This window comes from Prionailurus viverrinus, chromosome E2 (genome assembly GCF_022837055.1).
Source record: "Prionailurus viverrinus isolate Anna chromosome E2, UM_Priviv_1.0, whole genome shotgun sequence".
NCBI lineage: Eukaryota > Metazoa > Chordata > Mammalia > Carnivora > Felidae > Prionailurus > Prionailurus viverrinus.
The window spans coordinates 53,455,984-53,483,470 of NC_062575.1; the positions used below are offsets into that span (position 1 = coordinate 53,455,984).

Here is a 27,487-nt window from a genome sequence, read left to right on the forward strand (position 1 = left end):
CCCCGCGTTGGGCTCCATGCCGACGGTATGGAGCCTGCTTGGGATTCTCGCGTTCTCTCTCAAAAAATAAGTAAATAAATACATACACAAATACATACATAAATCTTGCGGTGTAAATAAACAAATACAGTCTTGCAGTGAAAATACGTCTTGCAGTGAAAATACGCATCTATAGTTCAGTTGATAGAATTTCACGGGGAGAGAACACACAATTTGTCGCTCCAGGTAACCTGATCAAGCAAAGGAGGAAACATGGGGTCTCCTGTATTAGGATTTATTTATTTACTTATTTACTTTTTTGCTGTCAAAATTTGAAGGCAACTTCCACTTTGTTCTAAGTTTATTTATTTTGAGGGGGGAGAGGGGCAGAGAGAAGGAGAGAGAGAATCCCAAGCAGGATCCTCACCGTCAATGCAGAGCCCATCGCGGGGCTCGGACCCACGAACCATGAGATCATGACCTGAGCCGAAATCCGAGAGTTGGGCACTCAACCAACTGAGCCCCCAGTGCCCCGAGTTGTTAAATATTTACCGACGGGGGCAGGATGTTGGGAGGGGAAGACTGGATTATCTGAACAAATGAGAAACTATGCCAATTTTAATCTTCAGTCTGGATTTAGATTAAATTTAGACAGGGCATTCAGCAGGACTCAACGGCCAGAAAGAGTGACCCGTGGTGTTCTAACCCTCTCCTTCCCAAACCACCTCCCCAACCCCAGCAGGAAGGGAGACAGTCTGCTCGATCTCTGGGGCCATGCAGCAGGCATTAGGGCTGTCCACAAATATTCTTCTCTCTCTCTCTCTCTCCTTCCAGACACATGGACAGATTGCATTTCCCACCCTTCTTTGAAGTTCCACATCATCGGGGGCGCCTGGGTGGCTCCGTCGGTTAAGCGTCCGACTTCGGCTCAGGTCATGATCTCACAGCTCGTGGGTTTGAGCCCCACATCGGGCTCTGTGCTGACAGCTCAGGGCCTGGAGCCTGCTTCCGATTCTGTGTCTCCCTCTCTCTCTAACCCTCACCCACTCGTGCTCGCTCTCTGTCTCTAACCCTGTCTCTCAAAACTTAACAAACATTAAGAAAAAAAAAATTCTTGAAGTCACACATCATGACATGACCTACTTGGGTCAATAAATGCAAGTCCAGTGACACGGCTCATATCCACACGGAAGCCGTAAGAACTTTGTCAGCCTAGGGGGCGCCTGGGTGGCTCAGTCATTTGGGCATCCGACTTCGGCTCAGGTCACGATCTCACGGTCCATGAGTTCAAGCCCCGCGTCGGGCTCTGTGCTGACAGCTCAGAGCCTGGAGCCTGTTTCAGATTCTGTGTCTCCCTCTCTCTCTGACCTTCCCCCATTCATGCTGTCTCTCTCTGTCTCAAAAATGAATAAACATTAAAAAAAAAAAAAAAAAGAACTTTGTCAGCCTTACCACTTTCTCTGTTTCCCAGGGCCAAAGAATTAGCAACGCTCCAGGCGGATGCTGTGCCACCGGCCTGGGTCACAAAGGTGACGCAGAGGAGAGCCCTTAGGGGACCCACAAAAGACCAGGAACACCAGCAAGTAATAAGCCTTTGCAGTATAAGGCCACTGAGATCCTGGGGGGGTGTTCGTTACTGCAGCATAACCCAACCCATCCTGACTGATACACCCCAGTTCTCAGTAGAGCCTGAAATGTGGAGGTCTCAAAAATAAATAAATAGACAGATAGATTAAATAAATAAATAAATAAATAAGAACGAATGAATTGCAGGGAGTAGGGACAAAGGTCATACATTTCCCCCTGGGCCAGAGGTAAAGGGAACCGCCATGTGTCCAGCCTGGTCGCCCACATATACACCTGTAACTGGGCTGGGGTAACAGGCTCTGACCTTTATTTTCTAGGGCTGCAGCTCATGCTGACCCTGACATCTTTCCTCCAAGTCTTCCCCTGCTTCCCAGTCCTGGGGGGGCGGGGGGCAGTCCTGGGGCTCCGGGGGGAGGGCGAGGAACGAGGGGCTGCAGAGACGGGGTCATGAGGCACAAGGAGAGCCCGGCAGGTAGAGACAGGAGAGGGAATTAGAAGTGGGGAAGCAGACACAGGACCGGGGAGGCGGGGGACCAGCAGTGATGGGGGTAGAGATGTGAACAGGAGACAGAAACACACACTGAATGGGAAGCCAAGACGACAGGAAATGGGGAGACAGGAAGGGAAATGGGGGGGGGGTTTGGAAAGAGAGAAAGGGACCAGGAGACATCGCTGAGGAGACGACAGCCAGCGGATGGACACAGGGACAACGGGAAGGGCACGGGCAGACAGATGCGGAGCAAAGACTCACAGAGGGCCTGGAACCAGGAGGGTCGCGGGGAAATCTCAAGGCAGAGAGGGGCCTGCAGGGAGCCAAGGGCAAGGGGGGGGGGGGGGGGCGGGCCGCTAGTCTTTGCTGGTGCTGGTCCCGGGGCCTGCGCTTGACTCTGACCCGGTGCCCCTGCTCTCCGCACCCACGGGGCTGTCCTGGCCTCCGCTGGACCTCAAGTATCCGGTGGAGCCCAGGTAGCTACTAGAGCTGGGGGGTCTGAAGGTCACGCGGCCCCCAGTCGAGCCCCGGCTGGACACGGGCGCCCCCACGGCGCTGGCGGAACCAAAGGTCACGCGGCCCGTGCTGGAGCCGGGTTCTCCCAAGGCGACGCGGCCGACGTTGGTGCTCGTGGTGCGGTCTCCACTGGATGCCAGGACGCCACTAGTCCTCTGGCTCAGGATGGACCCGGGGACCCCGCTGGGGCTCTTGACGGTCGTCAGGGGCGAGCCCGAGCTGACCCTCTCGATGCTGGGGAGGCTGGAGACGCTCAGGTTGCTGTTGACCTTCCTCAAGGCCTCGGCTAATTCCTTCTCTTGCTGCTCCTGCGCCTCGAGCTGTGGGGGGGGGGGGGGGAGGGGGCGAATGAGGGCCCCACCAGGGGGCCAAGGACCTGCCCGGGGAGGGAGGACCTGCCTCCCATCCTCACCAACTGCGTCACTTGGCTGCGCAGCTCTTCCTTGCTCATCGGATAGTCGTCTTTGGCCTCGAAGCCTGGGAGGTCGTCCCTAAAGTGGGGGGTGGGGGGCGGGAGGCAGGGAGGACACTCAGCCCCAGGAGGCCGAGGGCTCCCCGTTGCGCTACCCAGAGGCCTTGCTCCGGCCAGCCCGAGCGCCCTTGGCCCTTTCCGGTCTCCCCGGGGCCAGCTCCATCCTCAGCAGCCCCCTACTCCTTCTCGAGGCGGTCACTCCCACCTTCTACTCCGCCCCAGAGCCGCACCCACCCTCCGGGATCCTGGAGCCCCCCCAGAAGCCTCCATCCCACTGTCGCCTCTGCCCCCACGGAACCTCCTCCTCCTGCCCCTCCTTCCCGCCCGGAGGCCTCACGGATTGTCAGGGAGCTGCGGCGGGGCCAGCTTCTTTGGAAGATCCTCGGGGCTCTGGCCCAGAACCAGGAGGGCAGCGTTAGCCAAGCTGGAGGGGGTGGGGGTCTGGAGGGTGGATAAGCCAGTGGTCGGCTCACCCCCAAGGCCCTGGCCTCCAAGCTTCTGGTTCCCTGTCCCCCCCCCCCCACCAACCCCCCGCCCACACAGTACCCCCCACACCTCCACCCGGACGTCTACGTAGGCCTGCACCGTCAAGAGATCAACCAGCCGCTTCTCGATGAGGCCCAGGAAGAGGCTGATGTCCCGGTCTCTCATGTGGGTCTTGACCCCCAGGAGGTCCTTGATGATGGTGTTGTCACACTGGGCCCTGGTGAAGAGCTGCTGGATGTCTGAGGTCGGAGGGGACAGGCCGTCACGGATGCGACGCCCTGCCTCTCCCTGCCCTCCGGTCTCCGCTGCTCCGGAGCGACGGAGATGCCAAGCCAGGCTCCGGGATGGAAAGCCACTTGCCCGAGCTCAGAGGGCACGAGAGCGACACTGTGGGCCTGGCCACCCGGCTCCCGAGGAACCACAGGGGTTCAAAAAGTGAGGGGGGGGGGTGGTCAAGGGGAAAGCGGACCAAGTCACCACCTGCTGAAAGACTTCTTCACGCAGCTCAGGAACACCCAACTCCCATCCCGCCCAGTGACCCCCCCCCACCTCAGGAGCTCCCCCAGAGAGGTACTCACATGGGTGCTCCCCTGGGGGGGGTGCTCCCCCGGGAGATCCACCACTGAGGCTGTTTCCTGTGTTTTTTAAATATTGGGCCAACCCCCCCCCACGCTGCTGCCCCGACTGCGTTAACCACTGCCCCTGGCGGGCCCGCTGGCCACGGTCGCGACCCGTGCTGTCTGTCACGGTTGGCCCCCACGTGGCCCGCTTGTATCTTGTTATTGTCCGGCTGTGACTGGTTATTGTTAGTGACATCAGGCGGCACCCGTGACCTTGACACAAATCTCGCATGGCACACCTCACCTCACTGCGTCTCTACCGCTTGTCCCCGTGGTCCCGGGGGTCCCTCCCTGAACGTCCCCCCCACCCCCCCGCGCTGCTCACTCTGAATTTCAGGGGCATCTCCAAACCCACTCTTTCTCCCATATTCCCTGTCTCATAGAGGGGTCTTACCCCCACCAGGCCAGACGCCGTGTGCTTCACCCCCCCCCCACCATGACCCATCCGTCTGCTACTTCTGGCCTCCCTTCCCTCCTCTCTCCCTCCTCCTCTCCTAACCTCCCCACCCATGGCCTCTCCTGCTCACAGCCCTACCATGGCTCCCCAGTACCCCAGCCTGGCATCTCTTCAGGATCCACCACCCTGCACCTCCCCCCACACCCTCACACCCCCCTCTCCACACAATGAGCTGACATTCCTGGGAGCACCTCCAGGCCTCGGCCCCACGTGCTGGGAGCACCTACCCCTCCCAGCTCTGCAGTTAAACACTCACCCCTCAGACTCAGCCTCCAGCATTTCTGCTCCCAGGAAGCCATGGGTCACCGCCCACCCCCACTCCCACCCCCTTCACAGAGCAGGTGTCAGCCGGCTGTAGGCCCCTGCACCATTTTTTTTTTAACAAGGGACCCCACCTTTTGGTCCTCAGCCGGTCCCCACATTCCAAGCGGGGTCGAGGCTCCCACCCCGTCTGAGGGTCCGTCCTTCACCCTAGCCCCTCCGAAGGCTGCGGACCACCCAGCACCCAGGCTGGTCTCCTCTCCACCCCTGCCCCCCCTCCACCCCACCCCTGCCTCCTCACCTAGCACAGGGCAGCAGTCATGGTCACCACAGAGCAAAGGAGGATCTGCCGGTAACCGATCCCCTACTCTGACCACAGGTGGCCCCCCTGCTTGCTCAGAGGCACCAGGGCCACCTTCTGTCCCTTCCCGACGGTCACCCCATCCAATTCTCGTGACAACCCACGAATCCACGCGCGGCCGCCCATTCCAGTTGCCAGAGGGGCTCAGGCCCAGGAAACCGCACCCAAATGACGGCGCTGGCTTCAAACCCGGGGCAGCCTGACTCTTGGGCCCCGCACCCCGGAAGGATGGCAGGATGGATGAGTGGATGGGGGGTACCGGGTGGGCAGACGGGCCCATCTCCAGGCGGCCGGCCCGGGGCCGGCCACGCATCGCCTCCTCCCAGGTGAAGGAGCTGGGGCCGGCGCTCACCGGCCTTGAGCTTCTCCAGCTGCCCCCGAAGGTCCTGGAAGCGGGCCTCCACCTGGTCGGCCTCCGCGCGCACCTCGTCGGTTCGCTGCTGCAGGGCCCTTCGCTGCTGCTCTCGTTGCTCGCGAAGGTTATCCTCGCTCCGGCGGGTGCTCGCCAAGGTCTCCTGCAACTGCGGGGCGCGAGCGCGCGGCGGGAGGTAGCTGGGGCGAGGGCGGGGGGCGGCGTCGCGCGCGCGGAGGAGGCGGAGGGGAGGGGAGAAGGGAGTGGGGAAGGGGGGCCTCCCTCACCTCCTTGATCTCCTCCTGCAGGCGCTCCAGTTCCGAGTTCTGCTCATTGATGAAGGTGAACTCCGCGAAGTTGCGCCCCTCCCCTGGCGAGAGGCGGGAGAGGCGGATCCAGGGGGCCGGAGGCGGAGGGATCCGCGCGGGACCGGGAAAGGGACTGGGAGGACGACCACGCAGAGACAAACACGCAGAGACCAAGGGAGGCAGAGACGGAGGGGCACAGAGGCAGGCAGAGCAAGTCGGAGTAAGAGAGACGGCGGCCAAGTCCAGAGAGAGACCCAGAGATAACCGAGAAACGCAGAGCAAGAGAGAAGTGAGGCAGAGAAAGCAGCAGAGGTGGGGGGAGAGGGAGAGAGAGAGAGAGAGACCAGGCCCCGGGGGACTACAGCAACAAGCACCGGAGGGAGACTCCCAGAGGTCGAGGGCAGATCTGGAGAGTGGCCGGCAGGCCCTCGAAGGGGGGGGCGGGGGGACGGGGACACAGACACGCCCAGAAACAAACACCAAACGGAAATAAAGACACCCCGAGGGGGCTGAGCGTTCCAGGCCCCAGGAGGACGAGCGCAGAAGGAAGAGACCGGGGAGGGAGAGAGACGGGGGCGCACGGAGCCGGGCAGGTAGCGCGACCCTGACGCCTCGCGTCTGCATCGCAGGGGCAGAAGCCCCCGGGGCCCAAGCGGAGGCCCCCGATGCGGGTGACCGAGCCCATCCCGCGCCTGGACGCCCCCCCTCCCCCCCGCCCGCCGCCGCGGCCCCATACTCACTCTCCAGGTACCTCTCCACCAGCACGTCCGGGTCGCTCTCCCCAGTCAGCTGGGACAGTTTGTTCATGGCATCTTCGCAGTGCAGCACCAGCTTCTCCTGGGACGTCTTCCGGAGGCCTTCGGCCACCTCCCGGGCTGCGGGAGTTGGGGCAGTGAGGTCGGCGGAGGGGCCGGGAGCCCCTGAGCCCCGTCCCCTTCCTCCCCCCCCCCCCACCCCGGCCGGCGGCCCGGGTCTCACCCCGCTTCTCGCGCTTCTCCACGACGGCGGGGTCCAGCTGCCGCTCGTCGTTCTTGAGCTTGAGGAAGCGGTGGAACTGGTCCAGGTGCGCTATGTGCCGATGCAGGGTCTGCAGCTCCGTCTCGTTCTGGGCCACCTCCTTATCCGCCCTCTCCCGCAGCAGGCCTAGCTTGGTCTTCACCTCCTCCCTGGGGGGGATGGGGGAGGTGAGCCCAGGGGTCAGGGAGGACGGCACAGCCTGGGGTCCCAGGGATGGGGCAGGATCAGGTGGCAGTCCCCCCCCCCCCAGGTCACAAAAAGGCAGAACACTTTCTAGGATCCTGCAAGGGAGTCAGGTGACGAGGTGTGGAACCAGAGCGGGGACGGGGCCACATAAGGGACTGATGGCCTCGCCCACGAGGGGGCCATGCTGCGGAAGCACACACGGGGTCCTGGGGAGGGGGGGGCTGTGCATTATTGTGTGAGCTGTGGGACAGGAGGCCACAGTTAGAGATTCTGCTCCTGCCCCGGGAGGGTTAGACCCCAGGCGTTAAGGCAATCGGCCGAGTCGGGGGGGGGGGGGGGGGGGGGGGGGGGTGTCGTGTGATTGGAAATAGCGGCCCGGACCATTCGGGGCCTCATGTTGGACACACAGATGACATCAGCCACGTGTCAGGATATCGGGGACGCTCTGGAAGCCTCGGTCACTGAGCTTTTCAGCTTTTACACATAGTGCAGCGGAAATTCCTAGGGCCCCACGCGTCATAGGGTCAAAGATCACCCGGTCATTGTGTTAGAACAGCAGGCCCATCTCCGCAGGTCCCTGCCCTCCGGCCATTCTCTTCCCACCTCCCCACCTGTGCCAACTTTGGTTGCCTCCAGCCCCAGCACCAGCTTCTATTTCTTTTTTCTTTTTCTTTTTTTTTTTTTAGTTTATTTATCTATTTTGAGGAAGCGAGCTCCTGCGCACAAGTGAGGGAGGGGCAGAGAGAGAGAATCCTAAGCAGGCTCCCTGCCGACAGAGCCGGATGCGGGGCTCGAACTCGTGACCCGTGAGATCGCGACCTGAGCCGAAGTCAAGAGTCTGATGCTAAACCGACCGAGCCACGCAGGCGCCCTCACCAGCTTCGTGTTCTTTTCAAATTCCTTCAAGGCCTTCTCAAGTCAGCCCTCCTCGGTGGGAGGCCTCACCCCACCCTGCCACCAGCCCCCAGTGACACCTCCATCTCCAGGTGCTGGTGGCAGCCCTTCTCGGGGATTGGGACTCGTGGCGCTTTCCGTGCCTTGGGTTCCATGCCAACTGAGGGGCGGGGAAGAGGGATCCCGACTTCCCGACCTTTCTACAACAGCATCCCCGTGAGGTAGCCGCCATGATGACGGGTCCTGTCACCGCGGAGGAAGCAGGCTCAGAGAGTGGAGGTGACCGGCCCCGGGTCATCCAGCAAGGAAGCGATGGACCCGCTGGCAGGTCTGACGGGAAGCGTCAATACGATGAGACCACCCTGTCCCGGTACCCAGCTAGCCTGCCCTCGGCCATCTGCCGGAGGAGTGTCATCGTGTCATCGGAGGCCCCAAGCAAGGAAGAAATCTCAGCAACCATTAAGGTCGATCTGGGCTATAATTGACGTCCTGAGGAATCATGTGCCATGAGTAAGCAGGCGTCATGAGGGACAAACAATATTCCTACCTGAAGAGAAGGCAGGAAACTGGGCGCCTGGGTGACTCAGTCGGTCAAGCGTCCGACTCCTGGTTTCGGTTCAGGTCATGATCTCACGGTTTACAAGATCGAGCCCCACCTTGGGCTCTGTGCTGACAACTCAAAGCCTGGAACCTGCTTTGCTCGCTCTCTGCTCCTCCCCTGCTCACGCTCTGTCTCTCACTCTCTCTCTCCAAATATATAAATAACATTTAAAAAAAATTTTTTAACGTTTATTTTTGAGGGAGAGAGAGCATGAGCAGGGGAGAGGCAGAGAGGGAGAGGGAGACACGGAATCCGAAGCAGGCTCCGGGCTCTGAGCTGTCGGCACAGAGCCTGAGGCGGGGCTCGAACCCACAAATGGGCAGATCATGACCTGAGCCGAAATCGGACTCTGAACTGACGGAGCTACCCGGCCGCCCCTATATAAATAAAACAAAACAGAATCGAGTGTAAAAAATAAAATAAAATAAAACAAAATAAAATAAAATAAAATAAAAGGAGGTAGGAAACCATTCGGAGCAAGAGAAGGGGTCCAAGCTCATAAAGAAGCAAGGCTGGGGCAGGAGCCAGCACGGGAGCCCCCAGACAGAGGCCAAAATGTACACAACGGCGGGGACTTCTAGACTCCACACAACGTGACTCCATCTGAAGGGGGCCTGAGAGGATCTCCTACCTTTCAGCGTAACAATCTAATGATCTAATTACTCTCATGCCGCGACGCTTCCCAGGTGGCTGTCCCCGGGGCCACCCGCGCCAGGGCAAGCAGCGTCTGGGTTCACTCTCCCCACAGCCCGTGTGCTACAATGCGGTTCACAGACTGGGGCCAAAGACGTTCCTCCATACCCCCGAGTGGGACCTCGCCCCGAGGGACTGGGAGATCACCGGAAGGAGAGAAAGGGGGCACCTTATTTAAAAAAAAAAAAAAAAGAAAAAAGGTTGCGACAGTCTATTTCTGGAGTTCCGACCCGCCTGCCACAGCCTACGGCAAAGCGCATGCTGCCTGAGCGCGGCCCCCACGCGGGAGCCAAAGCGGGGTCCTACCTGACGGTGTAGGCGGCCGCAGAAGAGACCATTAGGGCGCTGACCGTGCGTCGCAGGGCGCTGATTTCCTGCCAGAGGACGAGACAGAACCAATGTCTTTCTTACGGCCTCCTCACTGTAGGGCCTTCTTTTAGGCCCGGCGCCCCCACCCCCCACCCCACCCCGCAATAAGCAGGACTCGGGGGCCTCCCACATGCGTGGACCTTCCTCGTTGGTGGCCGCTGGGCTGGCCTGCTGGCTCAGAGCGCTTCTCGCCGTGAAACCCTCACCCCAGAACATTGCTAAGAACACCCACCCAAGTTGGGTTCAGAAATGTGCGTGAATTTCCTGTGACCACACCCATCCACTTTCTAGTTGCAAAGAAATGTCTTGGCAGTTATTATGGGTACAAAGGGTCCTTTCAGGAGAGAGAAGGGAGGAAATATATATATATATTAATATAAAATATATATTATAAAAAATATATATTATATATTATATATTATATATTATATATATTATAAAATATATATAATATATAATATATATATTTTTAATACATATATTATATAAAATATAAATATATATTTTATATAAAATATAAACTATATATTATAAAATATATTGTATATTATATATTAATATATATATTATATTAGTTATATATTAATATATATATATTTACCCACGGATATAATGCGTATTATTTGAATGCAATTAGAAATGATGTTTCTCTGGAGTACCTTTTGGAAGACTTTTGGTTTGGGAACCTCTGTTAATGGTTTCTATGTTCATCAAGAATATCGAATCAACAGTGACAGGAGGAAGGGGAGAAGTAAAACAGAATACAAAACAGAAGCAAATGAACAGAACTGTACTTTAAACAGGTTTGGGGGGAGCGCCTGGGGGGCCGAGTCTGTTAAGCGTCGGACTTGGGCTCAGCTCATGAACTCACGGTTCGTGGGTTCCAGACCCGCGTCAGGCTCCGTGCGGACAGCTTGGAGCCCGAACACGGAAGCAGCAGAGGGAGAGAGAGAATCTTAAGCAGGCTCAGCACAGAGCCCGATGTGGGCTTCAGTCCCACACACCGGGACATCATGACCTGAGCCAAAATCAAGAGTCAGATGCTCAGTCTATTGAGCCCCCAGGCGTCCCGAACCCAGCATTTTTTTTAAAATTGTTTTTTCAATGTTTATTTATTTTTGGGACAGAGAGAGAGAGAGCATGAACAGGGGAGGGGCAGAGAGAGAGGGAGACACAGAATCCGAAGCAGGCTCCAGGCTCCGAGCCATCAGCCCAGAGCCCGACGCGGGGCTCGAACTCATGGACCTCGAGATCGTGACCTGGCTGAAGTCGGACGCTTAGCCGACTGCGCCACCCAGGCGCCCCCCGAACCCAGCATTTTAAACAAAGAACATAAGCACACAGAACCCCCGCCAAAACCAGGAATGAATTCAAGTGCCTCCTGAATACGATAATTCTGGATAGAGAGACAGATCCCTGGACCCTCAGAGGGCAGAACGAAGGAGTCGGGCTCTGTGCTGACAGCTCAGAGCCTGGAGCCTGCTTCAGATTCTGTTGTCTCCTTCTCTCTCTGCCCCTCCCCCCCTTGTATTCTCTCTCTCAAAAATAAACATCGGGGTGCCTGGGTGGCTCAGTCAGTTAAGCATCCGACTTGGGCTCAGGTCATGATCTCACAGTTCATGGGTTTGAGCCCCACGTCGGGCTCTGTGCTCCCTCTCTCTCAAAAATAAACATTAAAAAAAATTTTTTTAATAAATAAATACACATTTTCTAAAAATTTAAAAGGGGCACCTGGGTGGCTCAGTCGGTTAAGTATCTGCCTTCAGCTCAGGTCATAATCTCACGGTTTGTGAGTTCAAGCCCCGCGCTGGGCTCTGTGCTTTCCTTGCAGAGCCTGCTTCGGGTCCTCCGTCCCCCTCTCTCTGCCCCTCCCCCTCTTCAGCGCGCTCTCTCCCTCTCTCTCTTAGAAAAAAAAATTTTTAATTAAAAAGCAACAACAAAGTATATGTGTGTGTTCCCTAGTTCTCTCCAGAAAAAGGGCCTCAAAGCAATATTGCCCCGGGGTCACTGAGGCCCCTCTGGCAGTGGCTGTCTCATCATTTCTCAACACCTCCTCCTTTCCAGAAGGAACCAGGACTCCCGGGAGTAGCGTCGCGGCTAACTCCGGGGTGGGGGCGGAGCGAGTGCAAATTACCCGGACTATCTTCCTGTGCCGGAAGTAAGGAAATGTTAAAACAAACAACAAAAACAAAAACGATGGGGCCCATCGAAAGGACACAGAGGCCAGCTTAAGGTCTCCCACTAGCCAAACCCGGGACAATTTGAACATCCTAATGAACGATGATGTAAGCATGCTCGAAAGCTTCCTGGTAACACACAAAATATACAGCGGAGAATGCGAGGCCCTTCCTTGAGTAAAATGCTAACTAATAAATGCGGGAGAGATGACGGAGGTCGAGAAAGGGGTCACCATTCGGCAGCCGTTGTGACAGTAATAATCATTCCGGTAAGAATCATTCATGGATGCCAAAACAACCGAGTGAAAAATGTGTCGGGGACCAAGATATTGACCACGTCTCCAAGAATCTCTACTTACTCGTCACAAAGGGAGACGTCCGTGGGAGAAATCTGGTTAACCAAGGGATCAATGGCGACATCGCTAGTTAAGGGACCGACGTGCCTCCTACCCAATGCATACCAAGGACACAGCATCGCTTCTCTGGTGTTCCGCCAAAAATGCGCAAGGTGCATCTCATCGTGAAGAAAGATCGGACAAACCCACACGGAGGAGACTTGGCTCCAAAATGTCAAAGTCATGAAGACAAAGAAGGGCCCAGGGATGGTTCCAGACGAACAGAGCCAGGACAACCAAATGCGACGTGGGGCCCTGGCTTGGAGCCTAGAGCCGGAAAATCAAATCGGCTACAAAGAGCATCACTGGGACCATCAGAGAACTTTCAATAGGGACTGTTTAGGATTGTAATAACTTTGAAGTCCCTGACTTGGAAAAGCGCCCTGTGTTTTGGTAAGAAAATGGTCTCATTCTCGGGAAATTCACAAGGAAGTTCTTAGGGGCATAATGTCTGCCCTGCGCTCTCCCAAGTCCAGCAACTGTGATCATTTTCAGTAAAAAAATAATAATAATAGGGGCGCCTGGGTGGCGCAGTCGGTTAAGCGTCCGACTTCAGCCAGGTCACGATCTCGCGAGATCTCGAGTGATCTCGCGTGAGTTCGAGCCCCGCGTCGGGCTCTGGGCTGACGCCTCGGAGCCTGGAGCCTGTTTCCGATTCTGTGTCTTCCTCTCTCTCTGCCCCTCCCCCGTTCATGCTCTGTCTCTCTCTGTCCCAAAAATAAATAAACGTTGAAAAAAAATTAAAAAAAAAATAATAATAATTAGAACATGTGTGTGTGTGAATATGGCAAATTGTCAATCTTGGGGAAGGCTAGAGTTCTTTGCACTATTTTTTTCAGGGAAGGGAAGGTGGAGGAGAAAGAGAAGGTCCCTCGAGGGCCATCGAAGATTACAGAAATACCCATAGTACGGAAATAGTCTTGCTCGCTCATTGACTGCCCCGGCTGAGAATATTCAAAATGGCATCCCTGGCTTCTGCAATTCGAAACGAGGCTGCTTTCTTTGTGAGAGGCATCCTGGAACAGTTTCGAGGTCCCCATTCCCTCTGGACTGATGTCAACCTATGTCTCCAGTGGATTCCGTACTTGAGGCCGGAGTGCTGGAGTCGAATCCTCTCCCTACTCCAGCTGGGCCAAGGGCTCCTTGGCCCTTCGAGGCCACTGACCTTCTGCAGCTTATGGTCCATGTTCAGATAGCGGTTCCTCTCAATGCGCAGGAGGTCCAACTCTTCCCGCAGGGCCGCATTCCGCACCAGCTGGATGTCAAAGCGACAGGTGACCTGGGGGGGGTGGGTACAAAAGTCTGTCTGAGGCCCCGCCTGCCTCCCTCTTCCACACTCGGCCAAGGTTGGGCACTTGTCACGTGTGGGGGCCCATTCCCTATTTGGGGACCCTGAGAGCATTGCCCAGCTCCCCTAAGGACCCAGGCATCAGTCTCCTTTCCTTGGGGACACTCCATCCCTCAGGATGCCCCCTGATCCTTCTCAGGGAGCCCAGCATTTCAGGCCTGTCCGGAACTTGACCCCATACTCAGTTTCCCCTCCCAACCCCCAGAGCTCAGGTCTGGAGAGAGCCAAGAGGTTGGCCCTCACCCTGTCCAACTGGTCTTCTAGGATCTTGATCCTTCGCCGGATCTTGACCTTCTGATCCAGGACGAGTCCCGGGGCCTTGATATCCTTACTGTGGTTAAAGATCCGGGTCTCCCACTCCTGGATCTGGAGGAGAGGGGGTGGTAGTAACTGTTCGATGGCTGAATGTGGGAGTGACGGAGGCACCAAGGGAGGTGAGCGGCCGAGTGTGGCTGCCATCTGCCACCCTTGTGGCCCCAGCCATCTGTTCTATCCTTCTTCTGCTGGTGGGCCCCACTTTCCATGTGGTTCTAGCTTCCAAACACAACGAGCCGCCCTACCAGCCACATGACCCAGGTTCCTACGGTCCATGTGACCGTCCTAGGGATGGGCATGTGAGCCAAGCTGAACCAGCCTGAATCCCTTCCTGGTATTTGGGGGGCACATGCATGCGGTAGATGGATGGGGCTCTAGAACTTCCACTGTCCAAGTCCCCAGCACACGGAGGGTCCTGGGAGGATGAGGCCACTAGACAAAGTGGAGACGAGAGACTGATGAGAATGAGCCCTGATGCCGTGAGAGTCCCCTGGGTGTGAAACCTTTGCCAACCTGTCTTCATGTCCCTATTCATCTTTACTCATTTGGGGCATGCCGTCTCCCCAATAAAATGGGAAGCTCCATGAGGGCAGGATGCTGTCTTTTTGGGCGTGTGCCTAACACAGTAGGTTCTCACTAAAACGTGCAGATCAGACGAATAAATGGAATTGCTTTAAGGCTGCGTTTCCGAATTCGTGTACCCTTATGGGTTAGATTGGGTCCCGCCCCCCCAAATTCCTATGTTTAAGTGCTAATCCCCGGGACCTCAGAACGTGACCTGATTTGGAGACAGGCTCTTTACAGAGATAATCAAGTCAACATGAGGTCATGAGGGTGGGCCCCGATCCAGTATGACTGGTGTCGTTATGCAAAGGGGAAATTTGGACCTAGAAGGTGCACAGAGGGAAAACGCCACCCTCCAACACTTCCATCTTGGGCCCCCAACCCACAAAACACGGGACAATAAATTCCTGTCATTTAAACCACCCAAAGTTTGTGGTTCTTTGTTATCGCGTCCCCTAGAAAACGAACTCATGCACCCAGGCACCCCCGAGCACTGCAACACGTTCAAAGGGGCAAGCAACCATGGGGATATTTTTAGGGTTTTTTTTTAGTTAAAAAAAAATTTCTTTTTACGTTTTTATTCATTTTTAAGAGACAGAGTGCAAGCAGGGAAGGGACAGAGAGAGAGGGAGGCACAGACTCTGAAGCGGGCTCCAGGCTCCGAGCTGTCAGCACAGAGCCCGACGTGGGGCTCGAACGCACGAACTGTGAGATCATGACCTGAGCCAAAGTCAGACGCCCAACCAACTGAGCCACCCAGGCGCCCTGATATTTTCAGTTTTGAGGGAGGCACGCTGACACTGGTCAGACACCGCATGAACTACAAGCTCAAGGTAGTTCACAGGTTCAACATAAGACGGTGCTATGTTCCTTTTGATGAGTCACGCCTTTGTGAAACTGAGTTTCAAACATCCACGGGGGTGGGGGGAGCACTTCCTGGGTGGCTCAGCTGGTTAAGCGGCCAACTCTTCATTTCGATTCAGGTGGTGGTCTCATGGTTCAGGAGATCAAGCCCCACGTCGGGGGGCTACCAAAAGCTCAGAGCCTGCTTGGGATTCTCTCTCTCCCTCTCTCTCTCTGTCCCTGCCCCTCTCATGCACAAAAATAAATGAATAAACATTTTTAAATAAATCAAATATCCAGAAATGTTACCAGTGGGGAAAACTAGCCAAAGTGTACGACGAACCTCTATTTCTTATTATTTCTTCCGAATGCCGTGCATCTATAATTATCCCAGTCAAATTTTCAATGAAAGAAAGAAAAAAGGAAGGAAGGAAGGAAGGAAAGAAAAAGAAAGAAAGAAAGAAAGAAAGAAAGAAAGAAAGAAAGAAAAGAAAAGCCAAGTACTGCACAGAAGTCAGCACAAAGCAAGGGTGGTGAGTCCAATCTGACTCCAAGACCCAAAGGCACAAACATCCCACAGGTAAGTAATTGTGGTTTTTAAGAATGAAACACAGGGGACACCTGGGTGGCTCAGTCGGTTAAGCGTCCGACTTCGGCTCAGGTCAGGATCTCACAGTTTGCAGGTTCGAGCCCTGAGTCAGGCTCTCTCTGCTGTCAGCTCAAAGCCTGGAGCCTGCTTCGGATTCTGTGTCTCCCTCTCTCTGTGGCCCTCCCCCCACTCATGCTCTGTCTCTCAAAAAGTGAATAAACATTTTAAAAAAAGAATGAAATACAACTTTGTTTTCTACTTGTGGATTCTCAAATGGTCTCTAGGTTGTTAGGATGAAAACACTGGTTTGTTTAAAAATCTTTTGAATGTTTATTTTTGAGAGAGAGAGACCGTGAGTGGGAGGGGGGCAGAGAGAGATGGAGACACAGAATCCAAAGCAGGCTCCAGGCTCCGAGCTGTCAGCACAGAGCCCGACTCGTGGCTCAAACTCAGGAGCCCTGAGATCATGACCTGAGCCAAAGTCAGATGCTTAGCCTACTGAGCCACCCAGATGCCCCTAGTAAGGGACAGTCTTTTTTTCATTATTATTGAATGTTTTTATTTGTGTATGTGTGTGTGTGTGTGTGTGTGTGTGTGTGTGTGTGTGTGAAAGAGAGAGAGAGAGAGAAGGGGAGGGGCAGAGAGAGAGAGAGAGAGAGAGATGATCCAAAGCAGGCTCTGAGCTGTCAGCACAGAGCCCGATGCGGGGATCAAACACCATGACCTGTGAGATCATGACCTGAGCCGAAGTCAGACACTCAACGGACTGAGCCACCCAGGCGCCCCAAGGGGACAGTCTTAGATGGCATAACCTAATGAAGGGAGTGACATCCCCTCAGGCTGTATTTTCTTGGCCAGAAGCAAGTCACAGGTTCTGCCCCCAACTGAAGGGGAGGGCGTTGCACAAGCGTGTGACTCACTGGGGGTCATCTTAGGATGTGTTCACCGCAGCCAAGTCGAGAGTACAGGTTTCCCCATCATCTGAAAGTAGACCGTTCCTATGAGACCCTTCATAAGCCAACACAGCAGAAAGTGAAGAAGGAATTACCAGTAATTTGTACGGGAAAAAGCGTATAGCATTCCGAGACCCCAAAAATAACCTCTTAGGCTTTTCTGATACCTTAGGACACACCTTGCTAACAGATGCACAAAATAAACCAAGATAAAACATAGACGCCGACAGACCGAGTTCACACCTCTGGCAGGCTGCGTGTGGTCCCCAGGAAGGAGCTTGGGGGGCACAAATGCTGAATGCTATTTTTTCTTTTTTGCCTTTTTTTTTTTTTCTGGTAAAAGTTCAAGTCCTCCTCAGTCGTCTTTCACTTAGTGAAAACAGGTACTAACACAGGTCTTCTGAAAAAGCAAAGCGGTATAACACGCAATTTTCAAACAGCAGGGGATACCTGTATTTGTTAGGAAAATCAGCCAATGCTATATAAATCAGGGCATTTTTCCTCCCTATCTGCTGGTTTCATGGTACACCGCTGACTGTTGGAGGTTAGAGGTTCTAAAAATATTACTCAGAAATTAAGGGTTCTGGGCACAAGGAAAGTTTAGGACCCACTCGCTTCAGAAATTCCTCCCAAGATTAGAAAACACGCTCCTCAAATTTTGCTTTTCACATTTGGGTCTCTAATAACACTAGAATTTATGTTTGTTTTATTTTAGAGAGAGAGCATGAGTGGGGGAGATGGGCAGAGAGAGAGAGAGAGAGAGAGAGAGAGAGAGAGAGAGAGAGAAAGTCTCAAGCAGGTTCCATGCTCAGCACGGAGTCTGATGCAAGGCTTGATCCCACAACCCTGGGATCATGACCTGAGCGGAAATCAAGAGTCAGATGCTCAACCGACTGAGCTGCCCAAGTGCCCCAGAACTTATGTTTTTATACGGTGTGAGGTAGGAAACTTTTCTGACAGCTTTATCGAAGTATAAATAACATACAATAAAACTACACCATTTAAAGTATACAATTTGATAAGACTGGCGTAATCAAGATTAGTGAACATATCTCCCCCAAAAGTTTCCTTGTGTCCCTTTGTCATTCTTCCGTGCACTTGCTTCCTACGGTCCCCTCCCCCTGGCAGTCACCCATGTGCTTTCTGTCACTAAGGAGTTTTGTAAAGGAAATCATAGGGGTGCCTGGCTGGCCCAGTCGGTAGACTCTTGATCGTTGTAAGTTCGAGCCCCACGTTGGGTGTAGAAATTACTTAAAAATCAATCAGTCAGTCAGTCGATGGACTCGCATAGTGTATACTCTTTGTGAGGGGGAGGGGTCTGGCTTCTTTCACTCAGAGCAGTTATTCTGAAATTCATCCACCTTGTTGGGTATATCAATAGCCCATTCCTTTTTATTGGTGAGTAGCTTTCCATTGTATGGATGTACCACAATTTCCTTATCCATTCACCTTCTGGTGGACATTTGAATGGTTTCCATCTTGAATTTTACAGATAAAGCTGTTACAAAGACTCGCGTACAAGTCTTTGTACCAACGAACATATGCCTCGTTTTCTCTTGGGTAAATGCCTAGGAGGTAGAATGTCTGATTCGTATGGTTAGGGTACATTTAGTTTTTTAGGAACTGCCAAAGCAGTTTCCAAAGTGGTGGTGCCATTTACATTCCGCCCAGCAGGCTGTGAGAGTTCCAGTTCCTCCACATCCTCATCAACACTTGGTATAGTCTTTTTAATTCTAGCCATTCTAAAATGGCGTGTAGAAGTTTCTCGTGACTTTAATTTGCATTCCTTTAATGACTAACACCACTGAGCCTCTTCCACGTGCTTCTTATCATCTTATATGTTTTCTGGTGAAGTGTCTTTTCGAGTCTTTCGCCAGTTTTTCCTGATTGGATCTGCTGTTTTCTTACTGAGAGTTCTTGATAAAGTCTAGATACAAGTTCTTTATCAGCTGCACACGTGATAAATATTCTCTCCCCTTGTAGGGCTTAGCTTGTCTTAACAATAACTTTTGAAGGGAAGTTTTCAAATTTTATGGAGTCCGGTTTGTCAATATGTCCTTTTATGGATCATGCTTTTGGTGATGTAGCTAAGAAATCTTTGCCTAAGCTTAAAAAAAAAAAAGGAGAAAGAAAGAAAGAAAGAAAGAAAGAAAGAAAGAAAGAAAGAAATCTTTGCCTAAGCCAAGCTCACAAAGCTCTTCTCCTGTTTCCTTCTAAAAGTTTTATAGTTTCAAAAAAATTTTTTTAATGTTTATTTTTGAGAGAGAGAGACACACACACCCACAGAGTGTGAGCAGGGGAGGGACAGAGAGAGAGGGAGACACAGAATCTGAAGCAGGCTCCAGGCTCTGAGCTGTCAGCCCAGAGCCCGACGAGGGGCTCGAACTCACGGACCGTGAGATCATGACCTGAGCCGAAGTTGGATGCTTAACTGACTAAGCCACCCAGGGACCCCTAAAAGTTCTATAATTTTAGATTTTACATTTAGGTCTACGATGGCTAACATCTTTTTTTGTTTGTTTTCTTTAAAAAAATGTCACGATGGGGCCGCTTGGGTGGGTTAGTTGGTTAAGCATCTGACTCTTGGTTTTGGCTCAGGTCATGATTTCACGGTTCATGAATTCAAGCCCTACATCGGGCTCTGAGCGGACAGTGTGGAGCCTGCTTGGGATTCTCTCTCCCTCCCTCTCTCTCTCTGCCTCTCTCTGTCTCTGTCTCTGTCTCTGTCTCAAAAATAAATAAACTTTTTTTTAAAAAGTCACTGTGCACAGAAAAGGGCATAGATGATGTACGTACAACTCATTATACGTATTTTTAACTGAACATCCTTGAACCACCTGCCAGGTCGAGAACCAGAATGCTGACAGCAATGCAGATCCTCCCCCCCTCATCACTCCCCCCTTCCTCTCCACAGACGTGCCACTGCCCTCCCTCTGTCAGTTCCTATTACTGCTGGAACAAAGTACCACACACGGACTGGCTTAAAACACCACGACCTTTTTTCTTACAGTTCTGAAGGTCAGATATCCGAAATCAATTTCACTGGTTTCAGAAAATCAAGGTGTCAGCCAGGCTGAATTCCTTCTGGAAGCTCCGGGGGAGAATTCCGGTTTAATCTAGGGTAATCTCCCCAATTCAAAATCCTCAATCATATCCGCAGTCTCTTCTGCCATGTAAAGTAAGATACTCACAGATTCCCAGGATTAGGAGGTGGACATCTTACAGGGATCACTCTTCTGTTTACCATACTTCCTTAAGTGAAATTCATGTTTTTACTTTATGGTTTTATCACCCATGTACGTACCCCTAAACAAAAGTTGCATTTGGCCTGATTTTGAATTTTATGTGAATGAAATCGTGCTCCCTGTGTGGGTTTTTTTTTTCCTCTGTTTTAAGTGTATTTATTTTGAAAGAGAGAGTGCGAGTGGGGGAGGGGAAGCGAGAGAGGGAGAGAGAGAATCCCAAGCAGGCTCTGAACTGACAGTGCGGGGCTCAATCCCATGAACCGGGAGATCATGACCTGAGCTGAAACCAAGAGTCGGTCGCTTAGCCAACGGAATCACCCAGGCGCCCCACTCTCTGTATGTTTTTTGTCTTGCTTCTTGCAAATGTGTGTTAGACTCACCCTTGTGGCTGTAATTGTGATTCACTCATTTTTCATTGCTGTATACTATTTCATTATGTGACTATTCCACAATTTATTTATTCACTCACATACTGATGGACCTTTGGGTTATTTCCAGTTCGGAGCTGGCCAATACGTGATCATGCTTCTTTCAACATCTCTTTACATGAATCCTGGTTCCAGGGCACATGCTCAGAAGTGCACTTGCTGGGTGGGAAGAAGAGTTAACAATAGGTCTAAACCTGTTTTCCCTTAGAAGGTGAGTTTGGCTTACCTTCTTCTGACACTGTTTTCATGGAAATATACCGGGTTAAGGTAACTATGGAATGCCAGCTCTGTTCCCAGGCAACGGTGTTTATTATAAAAACGACCTGATTGGTGAACTACATTGGACTAAAAGGACTTCAAGGGGGCTCATAGATCCCAAGAGCCTACATGACCAGGACTGAGCAGACATCTGGCTTCTCTGTGGAGTTTTTCTTATCACTGAGGGGGGTGGGGGGTTAGACTTAGGGTTTGTCTTCATGAGCTGTTACAGAGATGACTCCTCTTGGGTGTGATGCCTCCCTCTGCCAAGGTGGGCATCACCCACCCGCTTGCGTGGGATCACCCAGCTGGAGGTGCTGAGAAGCAGCCCCTGGATGCTCAAGGAAGATGTGTTTGATGCCGTCGTGAGAAGATGCAGGTGTTTCCTGTTCCCTATCCTCCTGCGAGACTGCTTCTGGTGATCATGCCGAGTGGGTGTGACCCTGAAACCCAGGGTAGGTCTATCTTTAAAGGTAATAGATAATGGGGGGAAAGACTTTTCAGAATACGTGTGACAATTTATGTCCCCACCCACGGTTCATTAGGAGTTCCCACTTGCTCCTTTACTCCCCAACACTTGGTATTTTCGGACACTGAGTTTGGAAAATTTGGTGAGTGATTAATGGAACCTCATTGCGATTTCCATTTGCCTTTCTCTGATTACTAATGAGTGGTGAGTCATTCCTACATTTATTGGGACATCTGAATCTCTCGTTTTGTGATATGTCAGCCCAAATCCTTTGGCTATTTTTTTTTAATTGGGCTGACTCTTCAATGATTTGTAGTTGTTCTTTATATGTTCTTGATAATAGTCCTTTGTCAGCTATATGCGTTGCAAATAACTTTCCATTCCACGACCTTCTTTGCACACTCTATGTTTCTTTCAACAAAAGTTATTAGCTTTAGGGGCGCCTGGGTGGCGCAGTCGGTTAAGCGTCTGACTTCAGCCAGGTCACGATCTCGCGGTCCGTGAGTTTGAGCCCCGCGTCGGGCTCTGGGCTGATGGCTCAGAGCCTGGAGCCTGTTTCCGATTCTGTGTCTCCCTCTCTCTCTGCCCCTCCCCCGTTCATGCTCTGTCTCTCTCTGTCCCAAAAATAAATAAACGTTGAAAAAAAAAAAATTTTTTAAAAAGTTATTAGCTTTAAAGTCACCGGAAGCAACAGTCTTTTTCTTTAGAAGTAGAGTTCTATAACTAATTTAAGAAATCTTTCCCTACCTTCACACGGTTAGATCTGATCCGCCTGGAATTAGTTATGGGGGTTGGAGGAGAGATAAGGGTCTCTCTTTCATCTTACAGTATGAACATCCAGTTTTCACAGCACCGTTATCAAAGCCCTCTTTTCCCGTGCCCCGAAGTTGTGCATCAGATGCCCACATGTGCATTGGTCTCTTACAGGGCTCTCTCCTCTGTCCCATTGATCCATTTGATTAGCCCTCCATCAACTACAAGAATTTTATACTAGATCTTGAGAAGTGAGAAAGCACATCCTCTCGCATTGTTCTTCTTAAGTCAGTCTATGTCATCTCGTCCATTGACTGCCATAGAAACCTTAGAATCTGCTTGTCAATTTCGTCCATTGAAAAAAGACTTTCCGTGCTTTGGTTGGGATTACATTGAAACTATAAATTATTTTGGAGACCCGGCATTTTAGGGCACTAACTCTTCCAATCCATGGATAGATCTCTATATTTATTAAGCTGTTCTTTAATATCCCTCAATAAAATTTTACAATTTACTCCATAGAGGTCTGGCACACTTTTGTTAGATTTCTTCTCAGGTCCTTCTGTGGCTTATTATAAGTGCGTGTTTTCTTCTCTTATTTTATCATAGTTGCTGCTAATACAGGGAAATATCATTAACTTGGAACATTAATTCTGTATCCAGCCACATTGTTAACATACCTTGTTAATTACAAAAACAGTTAGTGTTAGAGTCTTCTGGATCTTCTCTGTACACAAATACATCATCTGCAAACAATGACAATTTCATTTTTTCCTCTCCAATGTTGTTTTTTTTTTTTTCTTGGCCCCACTGCACCAGATAGAACCTCCAGTACAATCTTTTTTTTTTTTTTAAATTTTTTTTTCAACGTTTTAATTTATTTTTGGGACAGAGAGAGACAGAGCATGAACGGGGGAGGGGCAGAGAGAGAGAGGGAGACACAGAATCGGAAACAGGCTCCAGGCTCTGAGCCATCAGCCCAGAGCCCGACGCGGGGCTTGAACTCACGAACTGCAAGACGTGACCTGAGCTGAAGTCAGATGCTTCACAAACTGAGCCATCCAGGTGTCCCTACTTTTTTTTTTTATTTCTACACAGACCGGTGAGTGCTATAAACTAGTGCAAGTCCAAGGGCTGTCTGTCATCAGTCTCTGACGTGACAGGCTCAGAAAATGAGAGAATTTAAGCAAGCATCAGAAACTGTGTTTTGAGGCTATTCTGAGTGCAAGTGTCAAGGCAAAAGCCTTATACAAGTAGCCGTCGGTAGTAGATTGGAAGTTTTAAAAGTCAGTCCATGGGGCACCTGGGTGGCGCAGTCGGTTAAGCGTCCGACTTCAGCCAGGTCACGATCTCGCGGTCCGGGAGTTCGAGCCCCGCGTCGGGCTCTGGGCTGATGGCTCAGAGCCTGGAGCCTGTTTCGGATTCTGTGTCTCCCTCTCTCGCTGCCCCTCCCCTACTCACACTCTGTCTCTTCAGAAGAAAGGCTGCCCGCTGATACCCTGAATTTAGCCCAGGGAGACCCATTTTGGCCTTCTGTCCTCCAGCACTGTAAGGTAACTAATTTGTATTATTTTAACCCACCAAGTCTGTAGTAATCCATTACAGCACAAATAGGAAAGTAATACAGACCACCAAGATAAGCAACCTTCAAAGTCCTGTTTGTGATCCAATCGTGTGCAAGAAATCATTTGGTCTAGGGAAGCAACTTTTTCTTTTTAATGAAGAATAGAACAGAAAATAGCAGAATGAATCCCACCTGGGGAAAAAAAAAAAAAAAACCAACTATTCCCTGGTGAAAACTTTTGTTTCCCAAATACGTGTGTGTTTACATCCACAGGCATGTGAACTGCCTCAGGAGTGACGGTCATAGAAACCTGGAAGAACCCTGCCCTAGAAAAGTCACGCTGTGTCCCAGGTCAAGGTCTTGGGGCAGGTGGGATTAGAGACCCAGGTCGACACGGCTGGGTTACCAACGTCCCCTTTTTGCAGATGCAAAAACTAGGGCCCAGAGAGGTCGGAGAGCTGCCCGTGGTCACACAGCTCTGACGCGGCAGGGCCAGGACTCTACTGCAGGTTTTGCTGACGTCAGGAGGTGAGACTTTCTGTCCCCTTTAACCGCACCAGCTCCATTTTGGGGGGTGTGGGGCTGTGCTAAGCACAAAACACCTGCATTCCTATTGGAGTCTGAATATAACTCTCCCACGCGCATGATTTCAAATAGGCCCATTTTCAGACCAGGAAGCCAAGGCTCAGAGCAGTTCCGACCCACAGAGGCTGGTGTCCGAACCCACCTGCTTGTCCAGGGCTCTGGTCTGCTCCTGTAGCTCCTTGACCTCGGCCTGCACCCGGACCCGACACTTCAGCAGATGACCAGTGTTCTCCAGCCTCTCGCTGTCCCGCAGCCGCTTGACCTGGCTCTGGGCCACGCGGATCTGCACCTGAAGTTTATCCCGCACCCCCTCCAGGCGCTGGATCTCCTCACTGCCCAGGCGGGGAGGTGGAGAGCAAGCCAGCGAGGGGCAGAGTCTCAGAATCACTAACGGCCAGACACCCGGCCTGCCCCTTCCCCTCTGGGACCCAGGAGGCGGGCCCCCAACCCCTTTAAGAGCCCCCTCGCTCCCCAAGCTCCGGGTCCAGGCACGGGGCTCACAGTTGCTTGTTGATGCGCTGGTGGACTTCCTTGCTGTAAGCCCGCCTCTCTCCCTCCATCACTTTGCACTGCCGTCGAAGTCGGCTCAGCTCCCAATCCGCTGAGGGCAGGACCAGCCAACTGGGCTCAGTAGAGATCCCGGCCCCAGCCCCTTCCTCTCCAGGACCTGGGAACTCCGGCTCCCACAAACTGCAGCCGAAAGGCCCACCCAGTCCCCAACACCCCTCTAGCCCTGCACCTCAGTTCCTGTATCCCTCACGCCTACCTCACCCCCTTGGTACTCCCGGACCCCAAGCTGACCTCCGGGGGATTTTTCCCCCAAACCCACGTCTACTCCCGGTTGGGGCACACTTCCGCCTCCCCACTAGAGGGCGCTCCCGGAAGGCCTCAGGGTCCTCAGGCGCCGGCCACAGAGGATCTGGAACTTGCCGCCAAGATCTGGGGGCCGCAGTCTTGTTCCCCCTCGCCCCTTCAGCCCCCGTAGCCCAGCAGTCCTCAGTCCTGTCCTCTGGCCTCCTCACTCGCAGCCCATCCTCCAAGCTCAGGCCTCATCTTGTCCTGCCGGGACCATCACCCCAGCCTCCTCCCCAGCCTCCGGGCCTCCCTTCACAATCCTGGAAGGTCTTTCGGAGTTCCAGGGCCTGAGAACAAAGCCGCAGGTCCTGGGCCCGGGGTTCAAGGCCCCATATGACCTGAGCCTAACCACCTCTCCAGTCTGGGCCACCAGCTAGCTCCCCACCTCCCAAGGCCCAGTGGTTCTCAACCAGTGATTCTGCGCGCAAGGACAGTTGGCAATGTCTGGAGACACTTTTGATTGTCAGGATGTGGGGACGGGGTGGGACAGGCTGCTCCTGGCATGTAACGGATAGAGGTCAGGGATGTCCTACAATGCCCAGGACAGCCGCCATGACTAAAGAATGATCTGACTCCAAGCGTCAACTGTGTGGAGGCTTAGAAACCCTGTTCTAGGCACATGTTCCCTCTGCTGAAAGGCTCATCCCTTCCTTCTCCCATCGGTAACTCCTGGGAGGAGTTCCAAGCCCCACACAAACTTCTCCTCCTGCAGGAAGCCCTCCAGGCTTGGCCTATCCGTCTGCCCTGCTCCACCTCCATTCCCACGCATGTGTGTTTCCCGCTAGAGGACTCTCCTGGAAGGCCTCCCCGCTTCTCCCCACTCCCCACCCCGTGTCCCAGAGCACAGTACCTAGAACTTGGGACAATGAGGAATGAGTGGGAAAAAAAGCCAACAGCGTCTGAATTACCCATTCCTTCCAGGAAGGCCTCGGTTCCATCCTCGGAGCGGGTGCTCCCTGCAGAGAGTCCCAAAGGCATCTTGGCCAAAGGTGGGGGGGGGGGGGGCGGCGCTCCTGTAGGGGTGACACAGGAACCCCTTCAGACAGAGAGCAGGAGGGCGCCGGAAGGAGGGTGGGGACGGACCGCGAGGCAACTGGAAGGTGACCCCGGAACCAACTCTGGCCTCTCTTTGAGTCTCAATGCCTCCAATGAGTTGCAGGGGAGCACCTCTCAGGCCTCTCCCCACATCCCTCCCGACCTCCCACCTCTCATATTCTCTGTCTTGTGTTTCCACTCTGACTCTGGCACGGGGGCAGGTCCCCTGGGCTCTCGGTATCTCTGAGGCGTGGCTGTTTGGGGGAAGGAGACACGGAGGAGAAGGAAACCCCGGCAGGCTGTGGGGAGCGAGCCCTGTCCCTACCTGCTGGAGTGCCCGACCTGTCCTTGGTTCTCCAAGCTCACTGTTGTGGCCTGGTTACTGGGGAGATAAAGGGCCAATGAGGCCTGAGCACCGCGGCGGGGGTGGGACGGAGGCCTCTAGGAGTGGCCGTGCGAGGGGAGGCTGGAGAGGAGGGGCCTGGGAAGGGAGCTGGGGAGGAGGGGCCATGGACGGGGAGGCTGGGGAGGAGGGGCTGTGGGCGGGGAGGCTGAGGAGGAGGGGCCTGGGTAGGGAGCTGGGGAGGAGGGAGCGCGGAGGAAGAGGGGTCTTGGAAGGGGAGGTTGGAGAGGAGGGGCCGAGGCGGCCGGGAGACCTCAGGAGACCTCAGGAGACCTAGCAGGCTGTGAACAGAAGGGCTGAGAGGCGGGGAGCCCTGCGAGGGGCGGAGCTGTGAGCCCTGCGAGGGGCGGGGCAGAGGGCCGTTGAGAAGAGAAACTGGGCGTGCCTTGAGGGGCGGGGCTACAGGGCTTGAGAAGGCAGGGAGACCTGTAAGGGGCGGGGCTGGCAGGGCCAGCGAGGGCTGGAACCTTTGGGAGGAGCACAGCTACCTGTGGAGGGAGGGGCTGCGGGGAGTGGCGAGGGGTGGGGCTATGGGGGGGGCTGCCGCTGGGAGGGGCACCAGTACCTGCCGAGGCCGTAGTTTCACGGACTTGCGAGGGGCGTGGCTAGAAGTACTCGTTAAGGGACCCGGTGGAAAGGCGCCTACCGAAAGCGAGGGACTGTGAGCGGCGGGCTGTGCTTTCGGAAGGGAGAGGCAGAAGCTGAAAGACCCTATGGAGCCAGGACTGGGAGGGAAAGGTCTGGAAGGCTTGGGAGCTAGGCCCAGGTCTTTCGGGACCAGGCCCGAGAGATGCGTGTCTTAAGTCAAGACCACGTTGTTTGAAGAGTCATTAGCAGGAAGACGGTGCCGATGCCGGGAGTTGTGAGAGGGAGGAACGTTCACCACCAACGCAGGTCCTTGCAGTGACTCACTACGCATGCGCGGCCAACGGCCTCCAGCGAAGCCGCCAAAAACTTCTTGTGGGTCCGCGCCCTGAGAGGCGGGAGTGGGCGGAGCCTCGGGCTCTTCGGGCCGCCCCCGCTTTTCCGGCCACGCCCCTCCTGGCCACGCCCCCTTCT

At 53.5% G+C, this 27,487-nt stretch overlaps 1 protein-coding gene and 1 long non-coding RNA gene across 10 annotated transcripts; one reads left to right on the forward strand and one right to left on the reverse strand.

The window, feature by feature from the left end:
* Positions 1 to 134: 134 nt before the first annotated feature.
* On the reverse strand, positions 135 to 27,412 carry ODAD1 (outer dynein arm docking complex subunit 1). Of its 6 annotated transcripts, XR_007147540.1 has the most exons (17): positions 26,994 to 27,409; positions 26,351 to 26,407; positions 25,899 to 26,003; positions 24,637 to 24,736; positions 24,278 to 24,467; positions 13,813 to 13,935; positions 13,387 to 13,500; positions 9,587 to 9,654; positions 6,868 to 7,055; positions 6,630 to 6,764; positions 5,869 to 5,951; positions 5,582 to 5,750; positions 3,600 to 3,769; positions 3,382 to 3,485; positions 2,985 to 3,063; positions 1,123 to 2,892; positions 135 to 230 (listed from the first exon to the last, which is right to left on the reverse strand). XR_007147540.1 is itself a non-coding variant. In XM_047837157.1 (16 exons), the coding sequence occupies exons 3-16, from the start codon at positions 25,966 to 25,968 to the stop codon at positions 2,413 to 2,415; spliced, it is 2,067 nt and encodes a 688-aa protein (XP_047693113.1). In that variant the 5' UTR covers positions 25,969 to 26,003; positions 26,351 to 26,407; positions 26,994 to 27,411; the 3' UTR covers positions 246 to 2,412. The 6 variants fall into 6 exon arrangements, 5 of the variants coding, with proteins under 5 accessions (XP_047693114.1, XP_047693113.1, XP_047693115.1 ...); XM_047837157.1 differs by lacking the exon at positions 135 to 230 and having other exon boundaries at positions 246 to 2,892; positions 5,582 to 5,744; positions 26,994 to 27,411; XM_047837155.1 differs by lacking the exon at positions 135 to 230 and having other exon boundaries at positions 247 to 2,892.
* Positions 20,841 to 24,296, forward strand: LOC125153716 (uncharacterized). Of its 4 annotated transcripts, XR_007147544.1 has the most exons (5): positions 20,841 to 21,219; positions 23,463 to 23,539; positions 23,824 to 23,901; positions 23,976 to 24,078; positions 24,208 to 24,296. It is a non-coding gene; the product is annotated as an uncharacterized LOC125153716 (long non-coding RNA). The 4 variants fall into 4 exon arrangements; XR_007147543.1 differs by having other exon boundaries at positions 23,824 to 24,078; XR_007147545.1 differs by lacking the exon at positions 23,463 to 23,539 and having other exon boundaries at positions 23,824 to 24,078.
* Positions 27,413 to 27,487: the final 75 nt, after the last annotated feature.